This window comes from Neoarius graeffei, chromosome 14, assembly GCF_027579695.1.
Source record: "Neoarius graeffei isolate fNeoGra1 chromosome 14, fNeoGra1.pri, whole genome shotgun sequence".
NCBI classification, from domain to species: Eukaryota; Metazoa; Chordata; class Actinopteri; order Siluriformes; family Ariidae; genus Neoarius; species Neoarius graeffei.
The window spans coordinates 4,648,378-4,667,936 of NC_083582.1; the positions used below are offsets into that span (position 1 = coordinate 4,648,378).

The 19,559-nt window shown below is 40.1% G+C and overlaps 1 protein-coding gene across 1 annotated transcript; it reads left to right on the forward strand.

The window, feature by feature from the left end:
• The first annotated feature begins 1,320 nt into the window (after window positions 1-1,320).
• Window positions 1,321-12,109, forward strand: ghitm (growth hormone inducible transmembrane protein). The gene is made up of 9 exons (XM_060938713.1): window positions 1,321-1,396; window positions 4,691-4,831; window positions 5,010-5,112; window positions 5,369-5,480; window positions 6,218-6,359; window positions 6,442-6,550; window positions 10,793-10,981; window positions 11,110-11,281; window positions 11,547-12,109. Exons 2-9 carry the CDS (start codon window positions 4,715-4,717, stop codon window positions 11,632-11,634), a joined length of 1,032 nt encoding a protein of 343 aa, XP_060794696.1. The 5' UTR covers window positions 1,321-1,396; window positions 4,691-4,714; the 3' UTR covers window positions 11,635-12,109.
• Window positions 12,110-19,559: the final 7,450 nt, after the last annotated feature.

A 19,559-nucleotide genomic window follows, 5' to 3' on the forward strand; every position in this document is an offset into this window, starting at 1 on the left:
GATTGTATGTGAGATGATGATGATGGTGGTGGTGTGTGTGTGTGTGTGTGTGTGTGTGATTATATGTGAGATGATGATGGTGGTGGTGTGTGTGTGTGCGTGTGTGTGAGATTATATGTGAGATGATGATGGTGGTGGTGTGTGTGTGTGCATGTGTGTGAGATTATATGTGAGATGATGATGGTGGTGGTGGTGGTGTGTGTGTGTGTGAGATTATATGTGAGATGATGATGGTGGTGGTGTGTGTGAGATTATATGTGAGATGATGATGATGATGATGGTGTGTGTGTGTGTGTGTGTGTGTGTGTGTGTGTGTGTGTGTGTGTGTGTGTGTGTGTGTGAGAGATTGTATGTGAGATGATGATGATGGTGGTGATGTGTGTGTGCGTGTGTGTGAGATTATATGTGAGATGATGATGGTGGTGGTGTGTGTGTGTGCATGTGTGTGAGATTATATGTGAGATGATGGTGGTGGTGTGTGTGTGTGTGTGTGAGATTATATGTGAGATGATGATGGTGGTGGTGTGTGTGAGATTATATGTGAGATGATGATGATGATGGTGGTGGTGGTGGTGTGTGTGTGTGTGTGTGTGTGTATGTGAGATGATGATGATGGTGGTGTGTGTGTGTGTGTGTGTGTGTGTGTGTGTGTGTGTGTGTGAGAGAGAGAGATTGTATGTGAGATGATGATGATGGTGGTGGTGGTGTGTGTGTGTGTGATTATATGTGAGATGATGATGGTGGTGTGTGTGAGATTACGGTATATGTGAGGAGGAGGAGGAGGTGATGATGATGATGATGGTGGTGTGTGTGTGTGTGTGTGTGTGTGTGTGAGATGATGGTGGTGGTGTGTGTGTGTGTGTGTGTGAGAGAGAGAGATTGTATGTGAGATGATGATGATGGTGGTGGTGGTGTGTGTGTGTGTGATTATATGTGAGATGATGATTGTGGTGTGTGTGAGATTACGGTATATGTGAGGAGGAGGAGGAGGAGGAGGAGGAGGTGATGATGATGATGATGATGGTGGTGTGTGTGTGTGAGATTATATGTGAGGAGATGATGATGATGGTGGTGTGTGTGTGAGATAATGATGGTGGTGATATATATGTGTGTGTGTGTGTGTGTGTGTGTGTTTTCTTCATAAATGGTTTTATAAAGTAATCTAACGCCAGTGATCATGGGGTGCAGAATACAGTATACACGTGCTATCATTTTTTTTTGTGTGTGCTATCATGTGGCTAAACGTCTGTTCTCTTCACGCTGAACTCCCAGTCCCACAATGCACCGCGCTCTGAGTGATGATAATTTCCGGTCAGAAGCTTCCGGAAGCGGCTCTGCGTTGCGTCAGCTGGGTTTCTGCTGGAACAGGCAAAGCGACAGAGCGCCTTCTCTGCGTGTGAGTTTTGATTTTTCGGTATTAATTAGATTTTTGTAATGTTAATCCTAACAAATGTAAAGTATATCGGTATATATTCCACTGTCTCAGTTTTGACCTTTAATTGTGATGCTCGCGTGCTGTAAACAAGCTAAGCTAAGCTAGCATCGCCTGAGCGTTCCGAGCCCAAACCGGTTATTACGCTTTCTTTATATTAAATATTTATTTCCTATTTATTTACACCGCATATCTTTTAAAAGTTCTCTCTCTGTACACAGTGTATCTGTGATTTGAGGCACAGTGTTGGTGTGTTTAGTGGCAGTAGATGGGGATTTATCCTTTTTTTAATTTTAGACAGTCTGTATAATATAGTTTCTGTATAATATAGTTTCTGTATAATATAGTTTCTGTGTAATATAGTTTCTGTGTAATATAGTTTCTGTGTAATATAGTTTCTGTATAATATAGTTTCTGTATAATATAGTTTCTGTATAATATAGTTTCTGTGTAATATAGTTTCTGTATAATATAGTTTCTGTATAATATAGTTTCTGTATAATATAGCTTCTGTATAATATAGTTTCTGTGTAATATAGTTTCTGTATAATATAGTTTCTGTATAATATAGTTTCTGTATAATATAGCTTCTGTATAATATAGTTTCTGTGTAATATAGTTTCTGTATAATATAGTTTCTGTATAATATAGTTTCTGTATAATATAGTTTCTGTATAATATAGCTTCTGTATAATATAGTTTCTGTGTAATATAGTTTCTGTGTAATATATAGTTGTACTATACCAGCGGCTACAGTTACCGACACCTTAACGATCTTTTGGCCGTTGCAAAAGTAGAAAAGGCTTTCAGTCCATTGTGCATGAGTAATTACTAATAGTGTTGTGACGTTCGCGAACGAACCGATTCTTTTGAACGGCTCCTAGGCATGAACGATGAGAACCGAGTCTCGAGCTGGGGGAGCCGTTCTTTCTGTCCTTCTTTTTCTGTACTGTGTTTCAGAGAGTTTATAATGTAGTTGTGTGATATTAATGATAATATTGTGGGAAAACTACTTTGCACGGACGTTCATTTAATTTATTCTATCGTCATTGTTTGTTCTATTTTTGTGTGTTTTATTTATTTATCTGTCTAGTTGTATCTATTTTGTATCTCAGACTTAAATATTTTTGTAAAACAAGTGTTTTTCTATAAAATATTCTTGCGTTCTTGGTAACTATGTTCTTGAGTGGGGTTTTTTTTTTTTTTTACAGAAAAGCCGTTCTGCATGGACATTCATTGAAGCCCTCATTGTTTTTTAATGGTTATTTATGAGCGTTTAGGGGTTACAATAATGTAAGTCTAGGTTGCTTTATATAAAAGGTATGTCCAGAAATATTGACGTCACTGTCTAAGCAGAGGGATCTGGCTTCTTTAGACGCTGTCTTCTTAAAACTGAATAAATATTTAAAAAGAGCCAAATGAGCCAGTCTTTTGAACGGCTCTTTTCAAAGAACGGATCACAAAGATGCGGATCCCGTCAAAGAGCCATAAATCCCATCTCTATACTCTAACACTGAGGGGTTGATTCCTGATTACGTAGCGTATCAGATCACGTGACGCACTGACTGTTGTAACTGAAACTCACCACCTTTGTAAAGTTGTTTTATTGGTAAATCTGAAAAGGTGTCTAATTGTAGCTGCTGCTCTAGTTATTGAAGGTTGCATGTTTATATTGTGTAATGTCTGTACTGTCCATATTGTGTGTGTGTGTGTGTGTGTGTGTATATACATTTTTCTTATTACATCAGGCCATCCTTAAAAAAAATCCGTTTCCTGTCCACCGGGTGAGCAAAAAAATTTTCAGTCGGGAGGGAGGGATTTATTTTTTAATGGATGGATAAGAAATCGCAATGCTGTGTTTGCTTTTTCTTTCAGTACTTTTTTTTTATTACAAAAGCAGACACATTTAATAAAATGACTGTAATCAACTGAAACTGGTACAAAAACTTTAAGTTAGCATTTTAAATGCTGACTGCAACGTTTGCAAAACTTTTACAAAGGTACTTAAAATGTCCGACACCACGGACTTTTTGTAGTTCTAAATCGAGCGTTAGGCCTAGTTCGGATGAAATTACACTATTAAAATGATCACTGAATGATTTGTTTTTCTGAATCTTTACTTTTTTGTTGTTCGCTAGAATACCATTTTGCGATTTCACACTTAAGCAAATGTTTGAAAACTCCGGATCTCCTTCCTTCATGGTGGCTGCCAATTTTTTGTGCTACACGGCGCATGCGCAGAGCTGATTCGATTCTATATTCTGCGTGGAATGCGTAAATGTCAAGTTTGATTTTAGATTTACGAACCCGAAAAAAAATATCAACCGCACAAACGGCACTCACCCGGCCAGTGGACTGGAGACAGAACATTTTTTAATAATGGCCTTATTCTTATCGCCTGAACTTGTCAGCTCAGTGCTGATGCTAAAGTATAGACTCCAAGGCAAAATGTACTGAAAGCTATATTTAAAAATCATCATCCCAGTTATAGCAATGTCGCTTTAAATAAATCCTCGTTAGAATTTTCAGAAATGAAAGTTCAGGTGTTTTTCTGGCGTAATTCCGTTACTGACTTTTTTTTTTTTTTTTTTTTTCTTCATGAAAGATTTTGCGTTCAGAGTGAAATAGCCAATTTTTCTGTCCTTTTTTTAGGGTCAAAAGACCTAATACAGCGTGAAATGTTTTATCTTGAGTACTGCAGCTAAAAAAAGTTACCACATTTAGCTGTGAATGTATTTCTGTTACCAAAGAACTACCCTTGTATGTATATTCACACTTATTTGTTTTGGTCCCCTGTATCATGAGAGAGACACAAACTCCTGGAACCAAATTCCTTGTGTGGTTCAGCTTACTGGGCCAGTAAACATGATTCTGATAGTGCTGTACGTCAGGAAAGTGAAGAAGAAAATAACACGTACGCTATTAATTTAAACCTGGTTTATCTGAGTGTGCCCCTTCCCCCCCCAACAACATTTCAGACACAAACACACAAAATGTCTTTTGATATTTCCAATATTAATTCCTAAAATAAATGAATGAAACAAAAGAGAAGCTTGTGGGTTTCTCTTACGATCCTATTTCTGTAGATCAGTCTATCTAAAGTGACCGAATGTCCAGAATAGTGAATCGTTTTCAGTCGAGGTTGTGTGGTGGTGTTTTAGTTTAAGGTTTCATACCAATATGATCACGTGTTAACTGTGACGTCAGATCAAAACGAAGCGTGCTGACTCAGACCAATCTGCTGTGTTTGCTCCTCAGGTTGTGTTCCTGTGTGTAGAAGCGATGTTTGTGGCAAGGTTAGCGTGCCTGCGGGCTCTCCCCGTAACCGGCCTGAGGTCGGCTCTGACGCCAAAGATCCCGGCTCTTAAACCTGCCGTACCTCTTCTCAAACCTCACCAGGTAAACATCAGGTCACACAGTTCTTCACAAGGAACTCTCTCTGATCGTTCTCCAAGAAAGCGTTTTTCCTTTTAAAGGTTCCTCTGGGTTAAAGGGGTGAATATGGATGTCCTCACGGATGCTCTGGCCCTTTGACAGCAGCTGTTTATCACTAACACTGCTGTTCTGTTTGTCTCAGGGTTACTCCACCCGAGCGAGGTTTGGACTGCGGCGCAGTAAGACAGCCAAAGATCAGCTCCAGGAGGCAGCGTTCGAACCGGCGACAGACACGGCGTTTAAAAGTCAGTTCATCATCTCATCTCGGTCTCCAACATTTATTATTATTTCAGTGTGAGAGGAGGGAAGTGTGTGAGCTGATTGAGAGTTGTGTATAATATATCCCATCTGTGTGTGTCTCACTCTCGCTGTGCCTTTCTCTCTGTCTGTCTCCTCTCTCTCTTGCTTTTCCTCCCTGTCTCCCCCCCCTTGTCTTTGTGCTCTCTTTCTCTGTCTGTCTCCTCCCCATCTGTCTGTCTCTCTCGCTCTCTGTGTGTACAGTTGATCAGATGGGGAGGGTTATCCTGGCGGGCGGAGCTGCAGTTGGACTCGGAGCTCTGTGTTATTACGGTCTCGGGATGTCCAATGAGATCGGCGCGCTAGAGAAAGCTGTGTGAGTCTGTCTGTCTGTGTGTGTCAGAATTTTAATGAAGGTTCAAATATTTACTGTACTGAAAACAAAAACTGCTCAGGACGCTGAAACTGAACTTAAACCAAAGTTTTTATTATGAAATGAAACTTGAATAGCAGCTCCTCAGTGATGAGCAAACAAACTCATGTCTTTAATCTTCATTACAGCTCAAACGATGTGTAAAGTGGTAACTTGCAGGGTTGTGAACACACAGTACGGAGCTTCTCCTCCGTGAAGAGTAATACACGGGTATCGGGGTACAGGGTGATTTTGAAGAAGACCAGGAGACTTGTTTAACCCTCAGCATTTTGTCCCATGGAGAAATGATAAATTTGGAAGGCAAAGGTCAAGCTGTTGCTGAGGGATGACCTCACTTCCTGTTTTCAGGAGTCCTGCCAGGTTGCAAATGAACTCCAAGCTTGTTTAAGATGAAGTCGATGAACTGCCTCATAAATCCACGACGTGAGAAGGAAGTGTTGGTCAGGATGGACTCATGAGTTAGACGATTTGTGTTTCTACAACGTCGTGATCCTGAGTTACTCTGTCCATCGTGTGTCTAAATTTGCCCTGTTGGTGGCGCTAGGGTGGAGTCCTTTAAAATTTCTGTGAAGGCAGCTGAGACTGTCCTCGATCATTGTGCTGAAATTTATAAAAAGTCTACAAACTTTCTGTGGGTTTTTCTATTTATCTATACCCCTCTCTCTCTCTCTCTCTCTCAGTATCTGGCCGCAGTATGTGAAGGACCGGATCCACTCCACCTACATGTACTTTGCGGGCAGTGTGGGCGTGACCGCTCTCTCTGCTGTGGCTGTCAGCAGGACTCCTGCTCTCCTGGGTCTCATGATGAGAGGATCCTGGCTGGTATGCAAAAGTATACACACCCTCCTGTATATTACAGTACTGTCTTTAACACACGTTAGAACACTAATATTCTCTCTCTCAGGCTATCGGAGCGACGTTCGCGGCAATGATCGGTGCTGGGATGCTGGTCAGGTCCCTCTCCTACGAACACAGTCCCATTCCTAAACACCTGGCCTGGATGCTGCATGCAGGTAATTATACTGTTGGGGGGGAAAAAACAATCACGAGACCCTTCAGGGTAAAGGTGAGAGATCTGAGGTCACTTCCTGTTTTAATTGAGGTTTTTCACCCACGTGACCAAGTCATGTGATGCTGCCATTTTGGACGTCACGGCTCGAATCAGTTTGAATGCGAGGAAGGCGACAAACGAAAAACATAAAAGAAAAAGGAGCGAGATGCAGAAAACACCTTCACTATCCAGCGACGTAGGGCATTTACAGGGCGAGCAGAGGGAGAGGGATTTGCAAAAATTGAGGTTAGCAGGCTTAGAGAACGACGTTTACCTGCTTCCACCAGGATTGTTCACTGACGTACGGAAGTGCACGAAGCCCTCGTGTTTACCTGACTTCGGCCCACATGATCTGTATACCTATGTCGTTAAAAACCCATCACCATACACAGGTATTGATCTGAAAGCGTATAAGAGTTTGGATGCCTACAAATATTTTGTGTCAGGCTGGGTAACATGCCTACATCAGCGGGTCGTCCCTGGAGCCGGTGGTCGCCATCTTATTACAGCTAAGGTTTGTTCACATTTTCATTTACTTTTGGTCCTCAGGATAAACAAAATGTTATTAAATGTCATTGAAATAACTTCTTAGTCTGTTGAGACATGGCCCGTTATAAACTTGCTGTTACCAGGCAATGACCAAGAACTGTATTATTAGGGTCGGTGTCTGTGTTGTAGCAGTGTACTAGCAGCTAGCTGTTAGCACTAGCTAATGTCAACAACATAGTAGCTAGTATGTTACTGTAGCAATGTTTACATTCAGTCATTTGGATGACTGTTAAAACCTTTCAGTCTCAAGTTTTTCCTTTACTGTATTTACTAGTTTACTGTAATTATGATCCGGCAGCTATTTACACCGGATCCAGTGTAAATAGCTGCCGGAGCGCGCTGCTTAATTTGAGGGGGAGCAAGCCAGAGCACGCTCCGGCAGCTATTTACACTGGATCCGGTGTAAATAGCTGCCGGATCATAATTACAGTAAACTATAGTGGTGTGCAAATTAATCGTCATGGCGATGCATTGCATCGCCAACTTTCACGATATACTGCATCGATTCTTGATGCCAAATATCGATTATTAACGTTAAAAAATAAATGAATAAAACTGTATGAACGGTAGGCGAATATCAGCCAAAAACAAGTAGCCTAGGATGCAACATCCAATCATGTAGATGGCGCAGTGGAGTTGTTGACGCCCGCTGCCTTCTTCATGCCATTGGTATTTCCGAAAGCGGGCGCCTAGTGCTCTCTCTGTTTGCAACATGGACGAAGCCGAGAAGATTCGCGTGCCTCCCTCACAGTTTAAAGCCGATGTTTGGACGCATTTCGGCTTCCGAAACAAAGACGGTAAAAATGAAATGGACATGACTCACGCAATTTGTAGACACTGTAGCATGTCGATAAAGTATTGTGGAAATACAACAAACTTAAGAGCACACATTCAGAGGCGCCATCCAGACAAACTGCAACAGCAACAACCACCACAACCCATGATAAAACAAACAACCCTCGACAGCAAGCTCGCACCCTCATCTGTACGTGCGAAAAAAATAACGGAGTCCATTGCAGAATTCATTTGCCAAGATTTACGGCCATATTGCGTGGTGGAAAATCGTGGGTTCAGAAGTATGATAAACACACTCGAGCCTCGTTATGTGATCCCTAGCCGAAAACAATTTACAGAAGTAATGATCCCGGACATTTTCTCAGTGTGCCATCTGATGTCTGTTAAATGTTATTGTTAATGGCAGCTACTTAAAATGGCAGTCACTGATGAGCCTTATTTTATTAGTTTTCTTTTATTATTCTACCTTAATCATTTGCACTTTTTGTAATTAGTGTGTCCACCAAAGTATTAAGAATGTTTTAATGGCAATAATGTTAAGTAAATTCATGTATATATGAACTGAGTTGCTGTGTGATGTATCAATTGAAGACACTATCCAGATCGTACACAGCCACTGGTAATTATGCTCTATTTTTTACATTTTCACTTAAATATATTGAAAATATCGCAATGCATCGCAATGATTCAAGAATCGTGATGAATCGTGATAGTATCGCATCGTGGCATGTGAATCGTGATTCGAATTGAATCGTGAAGTCTTTGCCAATACCCAGCCCTAGTAAACTAGTAAATCCAGTAAAGGAAAAACTTGAGACTGAAAGGTTTTAAGTCATCCAAATGACTGAACGTAAACATTGCTACAGTAACATACTAGCTACTATGTTGTTGACATTAGCTAGCTTGACCTTATGGCGGACACCGGGGTGTCACGTGACCCTGTGACGTCAGGTGAAAAACCTCAGTATGGAGTAAAAAGGAAAACTTGTATTTACTGTAAGCTGATATCAGATGTGCAGTACATTTATTACACCACTGGGTGGCAGCAGCGCACAGACAAGATTTATAGATTTGTGTACACAAGTTATTTATAAAGCACTTTTCAGACATTTAAACTGAAGCACTAAGAGTTTTACAGTGTGATGTATGGAAAGAGAGTTATTTTAGAAAACGAGCGATCTTGAAAAAAACAAGTAAATGGGAGGAAAATTTTAAATATTCATTAAATATATATTTAAATAGATGGCAATAAAATAAAAAGGTTGATGTACCACTTTTTCACACAAGCACTAATGCAGCTGTGCTTGAGTCAAAAAAAAAAAAAAAAAAAAAAAAAAATATATATATATATATATATATATATATATATATATATATATATATATATATATATATATATATATATATATAAAAAATAAAAGCTTTGCTCTCTCTTCTATATCACCTATATTTATATCTTTAACAATTATTCTCTGGGGCGGATTATTATTTTATTATCCTGTTATAGTGATTATTTAAAAAATCACTTTCCGTCTTCAAGCTCTTCATGTAATAACGTTTGCAGCGCAGACTTGATCTACACCGAGTCACACAAAATCCTTTGTTTTGAAATCGATAAAATAAATCCCAACTCCACCTTCCCTTTGAATAGTTTTAGACCAAACTTCGGCGCATCTTTAGCGCTTTTATTCAGGAACAGCATTTTCTTTCAACGTTTGTAATTCTTCCTCACTTACAGTGACGAGGCAGTCGGCCGCTACTTTACCGAGTCGCTCGAGGAGATTATCGAGAAATGGTCAGAATCTCTCGACCACTCGGAGCGCACGATTTCCTGTAATCCTCTGCTTATTTATACTAAAGTCTTTTATCTATAGATAGTTTCATGGTTTATGACTTTGCACTAGAATGTTCTTAATATTGCACAGGATTTTTTTTTATTTATTTTAATTGTGGTAGGATTCTAAACAGCGTGCATATACTACAATAAACGTATTTAAATTATTCGCTGAAATCGAGTCGTGCGTGAGCCGAGAGCCGATGAGCTGTGTAGCACCGAGTTGTCTTTATTGTCATCAGGCAAGCTTCCTCACTGTCCATTTTTAAAACTAGTCTTAAAACCCATTTTTACTCCTTGTCTTTTAACTCCGCATGAGACTCTGCTCTTGTTTTAGTGTTTTTATGGTTTGCTTTTATTTGTTTTATAGTTTCTAATTGCTTTTAAAAACAATGAAACAACGGTTTGTTTTTAATTGTTTTGTCTTTTATGTACAGCACCTCGTTTTCAACTACGGTTGTTTTTTAAAGTGCTATATAAATAAAGTTGAGTTGAGAGAGTCTGTAATCCGTGTACGACGAGATTGAGTGGGATAACTGTTTTATTCTATCCACATTCACTGGATTTTGAGAAACGGAGCATTTTTATTTTTTGCAAATTCAATTAATAAAAGCTTAATACAAAACGTCTGACAATCATTTTGGTTTAGAACGTAAACAAACCGGCGAAATGACGGGAGCAATTTGTGAAAAATGTGATAATTCTTGAAAAATAAATAAAGACGCATTCTTACAAGCAAATACTTTCTTTCCATTTTTTTTCTTTTTTTTGGGGGGGGGGTGTTTTCGAGTAGAGTTTTTATTTCATCCTTGATTGGTTCAGCAACACGTGCTGCCATTTTGTTTTTCTCTAATCACGGTATATGAGCTGATTGGCTACTCTACTACTAGGCTATCAGAGCGTGTGATTGCTCATATCCAGTGAACGTAGATAGAATTAAAAAAAAAAAAAGCATTGTGTAATGGAAATAATTTATTTCAGTACAATTTTTTTTTTTTTTTTTTTTTTTCTCCTCGCTCTGTGTAGGTGTGATGGGTGCCGTCGTGGCTCCCCTCACTCTGCTGGGCGGTCCCCTGATGATGCGTGCGGCGTGGTACACAGCGGGCATTGTGGGCGGTCTCTCCACCGTGGCCATGTGTGCTCCCAGTGAGAAGTTCCTGAATATGGGCGGACCGCTCGCCATCGGCTTCGGAGTGGTCTTCGTCTCATCACTGGGTTTGTGCTCGTTAGCTAACACACACACTCGCACGCATCCCCTCTTAGGAAATTTATTTCAGAGATTATTGTGCGTTAATGTGGAATGGGTTGCCTTCTGAACATTTCCCATGATGCCGTTGTCCCAGGCTCCATGTTCCTGCCTCCCACCTCGGCGTTCGGGGCAGGTCTGTACTCGGTGGCCGTTTATGGAGGTCTGATCCTCTTCAGCATGTTCCTGCTGTACGACACGCAGAAGGTGATCAAACGAGCCGAGACGCACCCGCTGTACGCCACGCAGAAATACGACCCCATCAACGCGTAAGTACTCTGCACCGATCTCACACACTTCAACACAAACTCTCTCCATCTTTCTCTCTCATTTCATATCCTACCTTAAGCTAGTTTATATTAATTTAAACTGTACACTGTAGTGAAATCATTAATGAAGTCCAGAGGAGCCGGCGAGTGACTTAAAGCCTGAATGGTACTGAAACAAAGAACAAAATAAAACCGATCGTGTGCACGCACTGCGGTTATAATTAACTCGTAATTGTGTGTGTGTGTGTGTGTTGATGATTCACAGGTGTATGGGCATCTACATGGACACACTCAACATCTTCATGAGGATGGTCATGATTCTTGCCAACGGCGGTGGAGGAAGGAAGAAGTAAATCATCAGAAAAATCCTGCTCCTCGTGAAGAGATGAGGACGTGAGAGTGGATGAACTGTGAACTGTTTATAAGCAAAAGAAAGAAATCAGTTTCCATTCCTGCTCCTGGGGTTTAGCTGCCATTTACACTCTCTCACAAGCGCACAGAGAGTTCCGCACTCAGCTGAGCTGTAGATATTCTCACTCTGATCGTCCTGTGCTCAGCGGAGCTTCATTAGCACTGTGTTCACGTAATAAAGTCGCTGTTGTGGTTTATTTTCTTTAAAGTTTAATTTCCAAGCAAATATATCACTTTGCATGTCTATCAACAGGAAGAATAGTTCTGATATTTTAAACTCTCAGAAGTGGAAAAAAAAATCATCTTTAAAGAGTTCACTCTGGTTCCACTGACGGCTTCAGAGCAGCCATTATTTATTGATTTAATTCATGTTTATTTTATGATGCACTAAATAAAATATCGGAGTAATAAATATGATTAATCGGCTCGTCATTTTCAACCTCTGGTTTTGGGAAAGCCAAAGGAAACACCCCCGTGACTCAAACTCGGGGCGTCTCCTCAACCCTGAGCGCAGGAAGTGACGTCGGATCAACATGGCCACTCGGAGCATCAGCCGTGAACACAGCAGCACCTCATTCCTTTAAAGTGCTGATGACACGAACATGACTCTACGCAATTTGGGTCAGTCCATGAAATGGGGTTACCAAAATGTGACACAGACGGAGTCACTTAAAACAATTTACAACTGAAAACAGCTTTTATTTCCATGAAGCATTGACCATATAAGAAAATATAACACAGTTGTTAAGATAACTCCTGCTCTACAATGTATGATAAAATCCATAAATATTTACCCGGTTGCTAATGTAACAAGGACACGACCGCGAATAGTGTCTGAAAACATAAACAAGTCAAAATCTTCCCGTCAAAACAGGCGATCAGATTGTTGGCGTTGTGACAAATGTTTAGCTGTAAGATGATATCGTCATGTTATACAAGTCACAATAACATAGTAGACTTCCTTATCACATATCACCAACTGTCGGTCGAACGCAACATGGTTTTAAGCGTAACTTTGCTGGACACGCTGATAATATCACCTACCTGCTCTTGCTGGCTGCCATTTTGATGCCATTGATAGCGACGAGAGCACGTGTTGTGGTGTGTGAGATCCCGCGAGAAGTTCTCTCGCGTCAGTTCAGCTGACCTAGACTGAGTAAATAGGTCTTGCAGGTTGTGAACGAACCAGGAAGTGAGTGGACGCTAAGTTAGGATGTGAGAAAAAACATCGATAATTTCTTTTATTGACGTTTGTTTAAATTTCTTTCTACCTACATGGTTTTATAGTAAATTCTTCTTTATATTAAAAACATCAATCATGATTTCAACTCGTTTTATCATTTTTTATAAGCCTGGTTTCTAACGTAACACGGTAGGACATCACAATGTTACGTTCACAACCTATTTTTAGTGGATGAATTCGAAGCTAAATAGTTTATAGAACCTTCTTAACTTTATTATGTGAGTGTAAAACTAAATTGCAAGTACCATGAAACTAATTTTATTGAAATTCTCAAAGTAATGAAGGTTTATTTAAGCTCAAAGTCAGCAAATATTCCATGTCACAAAAAACGTGTCATCCGTGTCCAGTCACAGGGGAAGAAAATGTTTCACATTTCTTTATTTCAAAAGAAAACTTCATTTTTTTATTTATTTTATTTCTTCAAACATATTTATGGATAATCTGCTAAATATTTCTTTAAATCATGGAAATTAAAGATGAAATGATTATGTAAACCCGGACCAATGAAAAGTAACATCATTTCATGGACTGACCCATTTCTTAAACTATACAACATGGCAAGCATGTTAGATTTCTGTTATAATTACGTGAAAAGAAGCTGTTGTTACGTGAATATCCAACTTTTAATTGCACAGCGCAAGAAAACTGGGTCCGTGGCTCGCAGCCATGCTGTGACGTCAGCGGAAGAACGCGCTGCGGTTCACTGGCTGTTCTACTCAATGGAAATGGCGCATGAAAACGCCGGTGAACTCTCTAGTGCTAGCTCTTCAACAACCAAATACTGGCACTTTAAGCAGTGATCACGATGGCATGATTTTATCTGATTTTAAATAAATGAGATTGATAATAATGTGAATGTTCACAACTAGTACATACAAACTCTGCAGCTTCTGATTCAGCAGCTGCGTCAGACTCCGCAAAAACATCAGCAAGAACCTACAATATAAATGGAAATGCAATACACTAAGCTCAAATGACTCTTGGAAAGGATAATTTCTAAATTTTTTTCTACATATTCTTGAAGTCGGTCATCGGGGTACTTGCTACCGTTCCCTAACAACGCATGGCAAAGGGTAAAGTGTAGTGTTGCTACGAGTACTTGCTAAAGCCTCCGGTGGAAGATCCTCGATGTGCTGATAAGACATACAGTTCTATAGAACACACAAGTGTCACGATAATCACAAAACAGATGCAAATTGTTAAAATACCTCATTTTTAAGCAATCATGTGTTGATCTCTTCCGAATAGAATCTATGATAGCCTACCCTCTTTACCCTTTGCCTCTCGTTGCTAGGCGGCAGTTACGTGAAGGCCGCAAGCTTTCACAAGCAAATACATGACTGATATCACGCCGACTTTATGATTACGTTTATGATTATCATGAATGTGTACTCTATGATGTGTACTCTATGAGCGCTCTGGAGCGAGTCACTTCCAAGATGGCCGCGCAGACCGCATGGTTACTATTTTTAGCATCATGTCCGAGCACTCTATAGCTCTACGTACCTTTATCTTATGCATACATGTCAACCTTTGGTCAATCAAACCTGTATAACCAACCTCCAAAATCCGTATTTCCCTTATAAAATCCGTATAAGATGCAAATTAAAATAATGTACCTAAAATTTGAATGATAATTAACAATGATATATCCCAGTTACTTTTTATTCAATATTAATAACAGTAAACCTTCAGAATGAATACAAAGCTCTAATGTTTGACAAAAACACAAAGTGTTATCAGCGTAGTTACGAAGGAAATACTTCGTTGTTTGGAGACAGGTTTCACCGAGCGGCTATTATGCGCGAGACTTCATATTAGCCACAAAGCCAGAAAAATCTGTTCGTAAAATTACGTTATAATGACCAAATACAATGAAAAGTATTTTTCCAGTCTCACCTGTGAAAGGTAATCCCATGTGATCTCGTTGGTACAGTTAAACGCAGCACATGAATGAGGCATCTTTATTCTCGGGCGAGGATGACGTATGATTCTACGCAGAAGCCGGCGTTAATATGACTTCACGGTTGCTGGGATTCTCGCAATGCGGTGTGCGCATGATCAAAAGTGGAACGAAGTCTTGCTACCACAAGATAATGCGCGATTTCATAAGACTCTTTACTGGCTGTGTGTGGTGTACAGTACGTTTGGAAATGTTATGCGTTCTTTTATCATCGTGGGAATTGATTATAGCTCTAAATATTGAAGTTTTTTTTTAAAGAATACGTATAACTTTATTTATACGCCCGTATACTACGTTTATTGAATCAAATCCGTATAAAATACGGACATTCTGTATAGGTTGACATGTATGCTTATGTCGTTTCTCAACACATGTTCTGACAGGAGGACTGTGTTTGGAGGAGTCGGCTTGTCCCAGGCGACTGCTGGATCCGGCATAGCTACTAGTAGACCCCCTCCGGAATACTGTAGGCACTGCTGATGGTAGTAACACACGTTTGTGCTGAACTGAACACCCAAGAGATTCTTTTAAGCTGGGAAGGGTGTCAAAACAATCCAAATCGAAGTGTTCAGAGCACAGGACGGATGTTGGTGAGGGCTCCCACTTGTCACGAGTGCGCCTGACTTGCTTCACCCACTTCGCATGCAGCTCGGGATCTCTGGGAAACTTGAATAAACTTACCCCATCCTTGTGGGTTTTGGAGCAAAAGCCGGCAACACAACGCGAAGGCATAATAACTATATATATATTAGTGCTGTCAAAAATGTCGCATTATTAACGTGTTAACTTGACTCAATTTTAACGGCGATAAATTTTTTATCGCGAGATTAACGCTCTGTGACATGATGCCACGCCCCACACAGCCAGAGTCCTCTGCCCTCCCCCGAAGAGCCACGGTGCTAGGCTTAGGTTTCGTTTTCCCATCGGCGGCTCCAGCCCCACTTTGCAGTGGCTGTGACAAGACGTGTTATGCTCTGCAATAAAAAAAAAAACATTGGTACAATCAGTGTTCGAACTATGCCGATATTTTCGGGGGGTCCCTTATTTTCCCTTGGGGGGGTGCTTGCGCTTGTCTCAGAGCGCGGCTCTCCATTGCGCGCTCACTTCGGATATGAAAATGCTTCCCGTTACACACGATTGCTATGTCAATAAACATCATTTTGCCAATATTTTAGAGACCCCCCAACATTTCCCAAATCATGTTTTCAAGGGATCTCATGTCTGTTTCAGGGGATCTCGGATCCCCCGAGTACCCCCGTAGTTCGAACGGTGAGCAAGCCCATTCACTTTTTTATGCTGATAAGAGAATTACAATGGTTTTTCATGTGACAAAAATGTGCGATTAAATTGAGATTAATCGCGAGTTAACTATGACAGTCGCGACATTAATCGAGATTAAATATTTTAATCGCTTGACAGCACTAATATATATATATATATATATATATATATATATATATATATATATATATATATATATAATGTCTAATAATGTCTAATAAAAATACTAATAATGATAAACTGAACACCTGTCGCATCAACAACAAACTGGTAAGTGAGGAGGAAGGTTCTTTCGCTGACGTCATATAGCTCCTCCTCCTCTTTTGTCTCCTGGGTGCTGCAGCCCCGTCAAATTTGCCCAAATAGCCGCGTTTATCATAACTTGTAAAATAGGCGCCTTCGTGAATTAATATATGGATCATCGGGAATTACTTTTTATGTTATAAACATCGCCAAAGATGTCAAAAACGTGTCATCAGCACTTTAAACGAGTTACACTGTTTATAACACGCGTTAACTTTTAGATCCCATTACACCGCCTTTTCCTCTGCACGATGCACTCACTGGTAATTTTTATCAGGAACACCCCTACATCCTCCTGCTGTTCTGTTTTGTGCAGCTCTCTAATCAGCCGCTCGCTCTACATCAGATCCAAATCAGGAGCTTCAGTTAATGTTCACAATGTTCAAACATCAGAACGGGAAAAACTGTGATCTCACAGTGAAGTGTGACTTTCTTTCTTTCACTGTGGTATGGGTGTTGGTTTGAGCCAGATGAGCGTGAGGTTTGAGTATTTCAGAAGCTGCTGATCTCCTCCTGGGCTTTTCACACACAACCCCGATTCCAAAAAAGTTGGGACAAAGTACAAATTGTAAATAAAAACGGAATGCAATTGCAAAGTTTCAAAATTCCATATTTTATTCAGAATAGAACATAGATGACATATCAAATGTTTAAACTGAGAAAATGTATCATTTAAAGAGAAAAATTAGGTGATTTTTAAATTTCATGACAACAACACATCTCAAAAAAGTTGGGACAAGGCCATGTTTCCCACTGTGAGACATCCCCTTTTCTCTTTACAACAGTCTGTAAACGTCTGGGGACTGAGGAGACAAGTTGCTCAAGTTTAGGGATAGGAATGTTAACCCATTCTTGTCTAATGTAGGATTCTAGTTGCTCAACTGTCTTAGGTCTTTTTTGTCGTATCTTCCGTTTTATGATGCGCCAAATGTTTTCTATGGGTGAAAGATCTGGACTGCAGCCTGGCCAGTTCAGTACCCGGACCCTTCTTCTACGCAGCCATGATGCTGTAATTGATGCAGTATATGGTTTGGCATTGTCATGTTGGAAAATGCAAGGTCTTCCCTGAAAGAGACGTCGTCTGGATGGGAGCATATGTTGCTCTAGAACCTGGATATACCTTTCAGCATTGATGGTGTCTTTCCAGATGTGTAAGCTGCCCATGGCACACGCACTAATGCAACCCCATACCATCAGAGATGCAGGCTTCTGAACTGAGCGCCGATAACAACTTGGGTCGTCCTTCTCCTCTTTAGTCTGAATGACACGGCGTCCCTGATTTCCATAAAGAACTTCACATTTTGATTTGTCTGACCACAGAACAGTTTTCCACTTTGCCACAGTCCATTTTAAATGAGCCTTGGCCCAGAGAAGACGTCTGCGCTTCTGGATCATGTTTAGATACGGCTTCTTCTTTGAACTATAGAGTTTTAGCTGGCAACGGCGGATGGCACGGTGAATTGTGTTCACAGATAATGTTCTCTGGAAATATTCCTGAGCCCATTTTGTGATTTCCAATACAGAAGCATGCCTGTATGTGATGCAGTGCCGTCTAAGGGCCCGAAGATCACGGGCACCCAGTATGGTTTTCCGGCCTTGACCCTTACGCACAGAGATTCTTCCAGATTCTCTGAATCTTTTGATGATATTATGCACTGTAGATGATGATATGTTCAAACTCTCTGCAATTTTACACTGTCGAACTCCTTTCTGATATTGCTCCACTATTTGTCGGCGCAGAATTAGGGGGATTGGTGATCCTCTTCCCATCTTTACTTCTGAGAGCCGCTGCCACTCCAAGATGCTCTTTTTATACCCAGTCATGTTAATGACCTATTGCCAATTGACCTAATGAGTTGCAATTTGGTCCTCCAGCTGTTCCTTTTTTGTACCTTTAACTTTTCCAGCCTCTTATTGCCCCTGTCCCAACTTTTTTGAGATGTGTTGCTGTCATGAAATTTCAAATGAGCCAATATTTGGCATGAAATTTCAAAATCTCTCAGTTTTGACATTTGACATGTTGTCTATGTTCTATTGTGAATACAATATCATTTTTTGAGATTTGTAAATTATTGCATTCCGTTTTTATTTACAATTTGTACTTTGTCCCAACTTTTTTGGAAGCAGGGTTGTACAACAGTCTCTAGAGTTTAGACAGAATGGTGCGGAAAACAAACACTGAGTGAGCGAGCGACAGTTCTGTAGGTGGAAACAAAACCAACCCCTTGTTGATAAGAGAGGGTCAGAGATCAGAAAATGGACAGATTGGCTTGAGCTTTTTTTTTTTTTGCCAGGAAGGATATAGTAACTCATATAATCACTCTTTACAACCGGGGTGAGCAGAAAAGCATCTCAGCATGCAACAGCAGAAAGAACACATTGGGTTTCACTCCTGCAGCTAAGAACAGGGATCTTACAATCAACAAGAAGTTCCTATTAAAGTGGCCGGGGAGTGTCTGTGAGTTTTTGGACTCTGCTATCCACTGTTGTGGGTAAAAAGTGTAATAACTGGTTTATTACACAGTAATTACCATTTAAGTACTAATGTCTAACACCACACTCTTCAGTTGTCGTTATCTCCTGTTCCTCCTGGAAACTGTGTATTTCAGGAAGTAATGAGGGAACGTGATTGGCTGTTTTCATATTTCGTGACTGCACATCATTGTCCTGCGTCACACGATCGTTATTTTTACACCTGAGATACATGTGACAGCTTGACTTCAAAGGAAAAAACACACACGAGACTCTGACCTGAGATCTACAGTGGTGTCATATTCACAAGGAAATTTCACAAGGTGATTCATTCCTGCAGAGCGTGCAAAAGTTTATACACCCCCACGTGTAACGCATGTGTAAATGTCTCACTGTATTTTCAAAATTTATAATAAAGCGTTGCATTTATAATAATCTAGAAATACTTTATTCATAGCTATTTTATCATTAATACTTATATATGGTATATGCAATTATCAAGTAGCAATAATAAATGAGTAATAAAATTGTTCATTACCAATTTATATATATATTTTTTTGCTTTGTATAGAAATGTGAAGTAAATAATTATATTAGCTAAATAT

Coding starts and splice junctions, on each gene's coding strand:
- ghitm (XM_060938713.1), top strand. CDS start 4,715: ATGTTTGTGGCAAGGTTAGCGTGCCTGCGGGCTCTCCCCGTAACCGGC. Junction 6,360..6,441: donor TGATGAGAGGATCCTGGCTG/GTATGCAAAAGT, acceptor TCTCTCTCTCAG/GCTATCGGAGCGACGTTCGC. Junction 11,282..11,546: donor AAATACGACCCCATCAACGC/GTAAGTACTCTG, acceptor GATGATTCACAG/GTGTATGGGCATCTACATGG.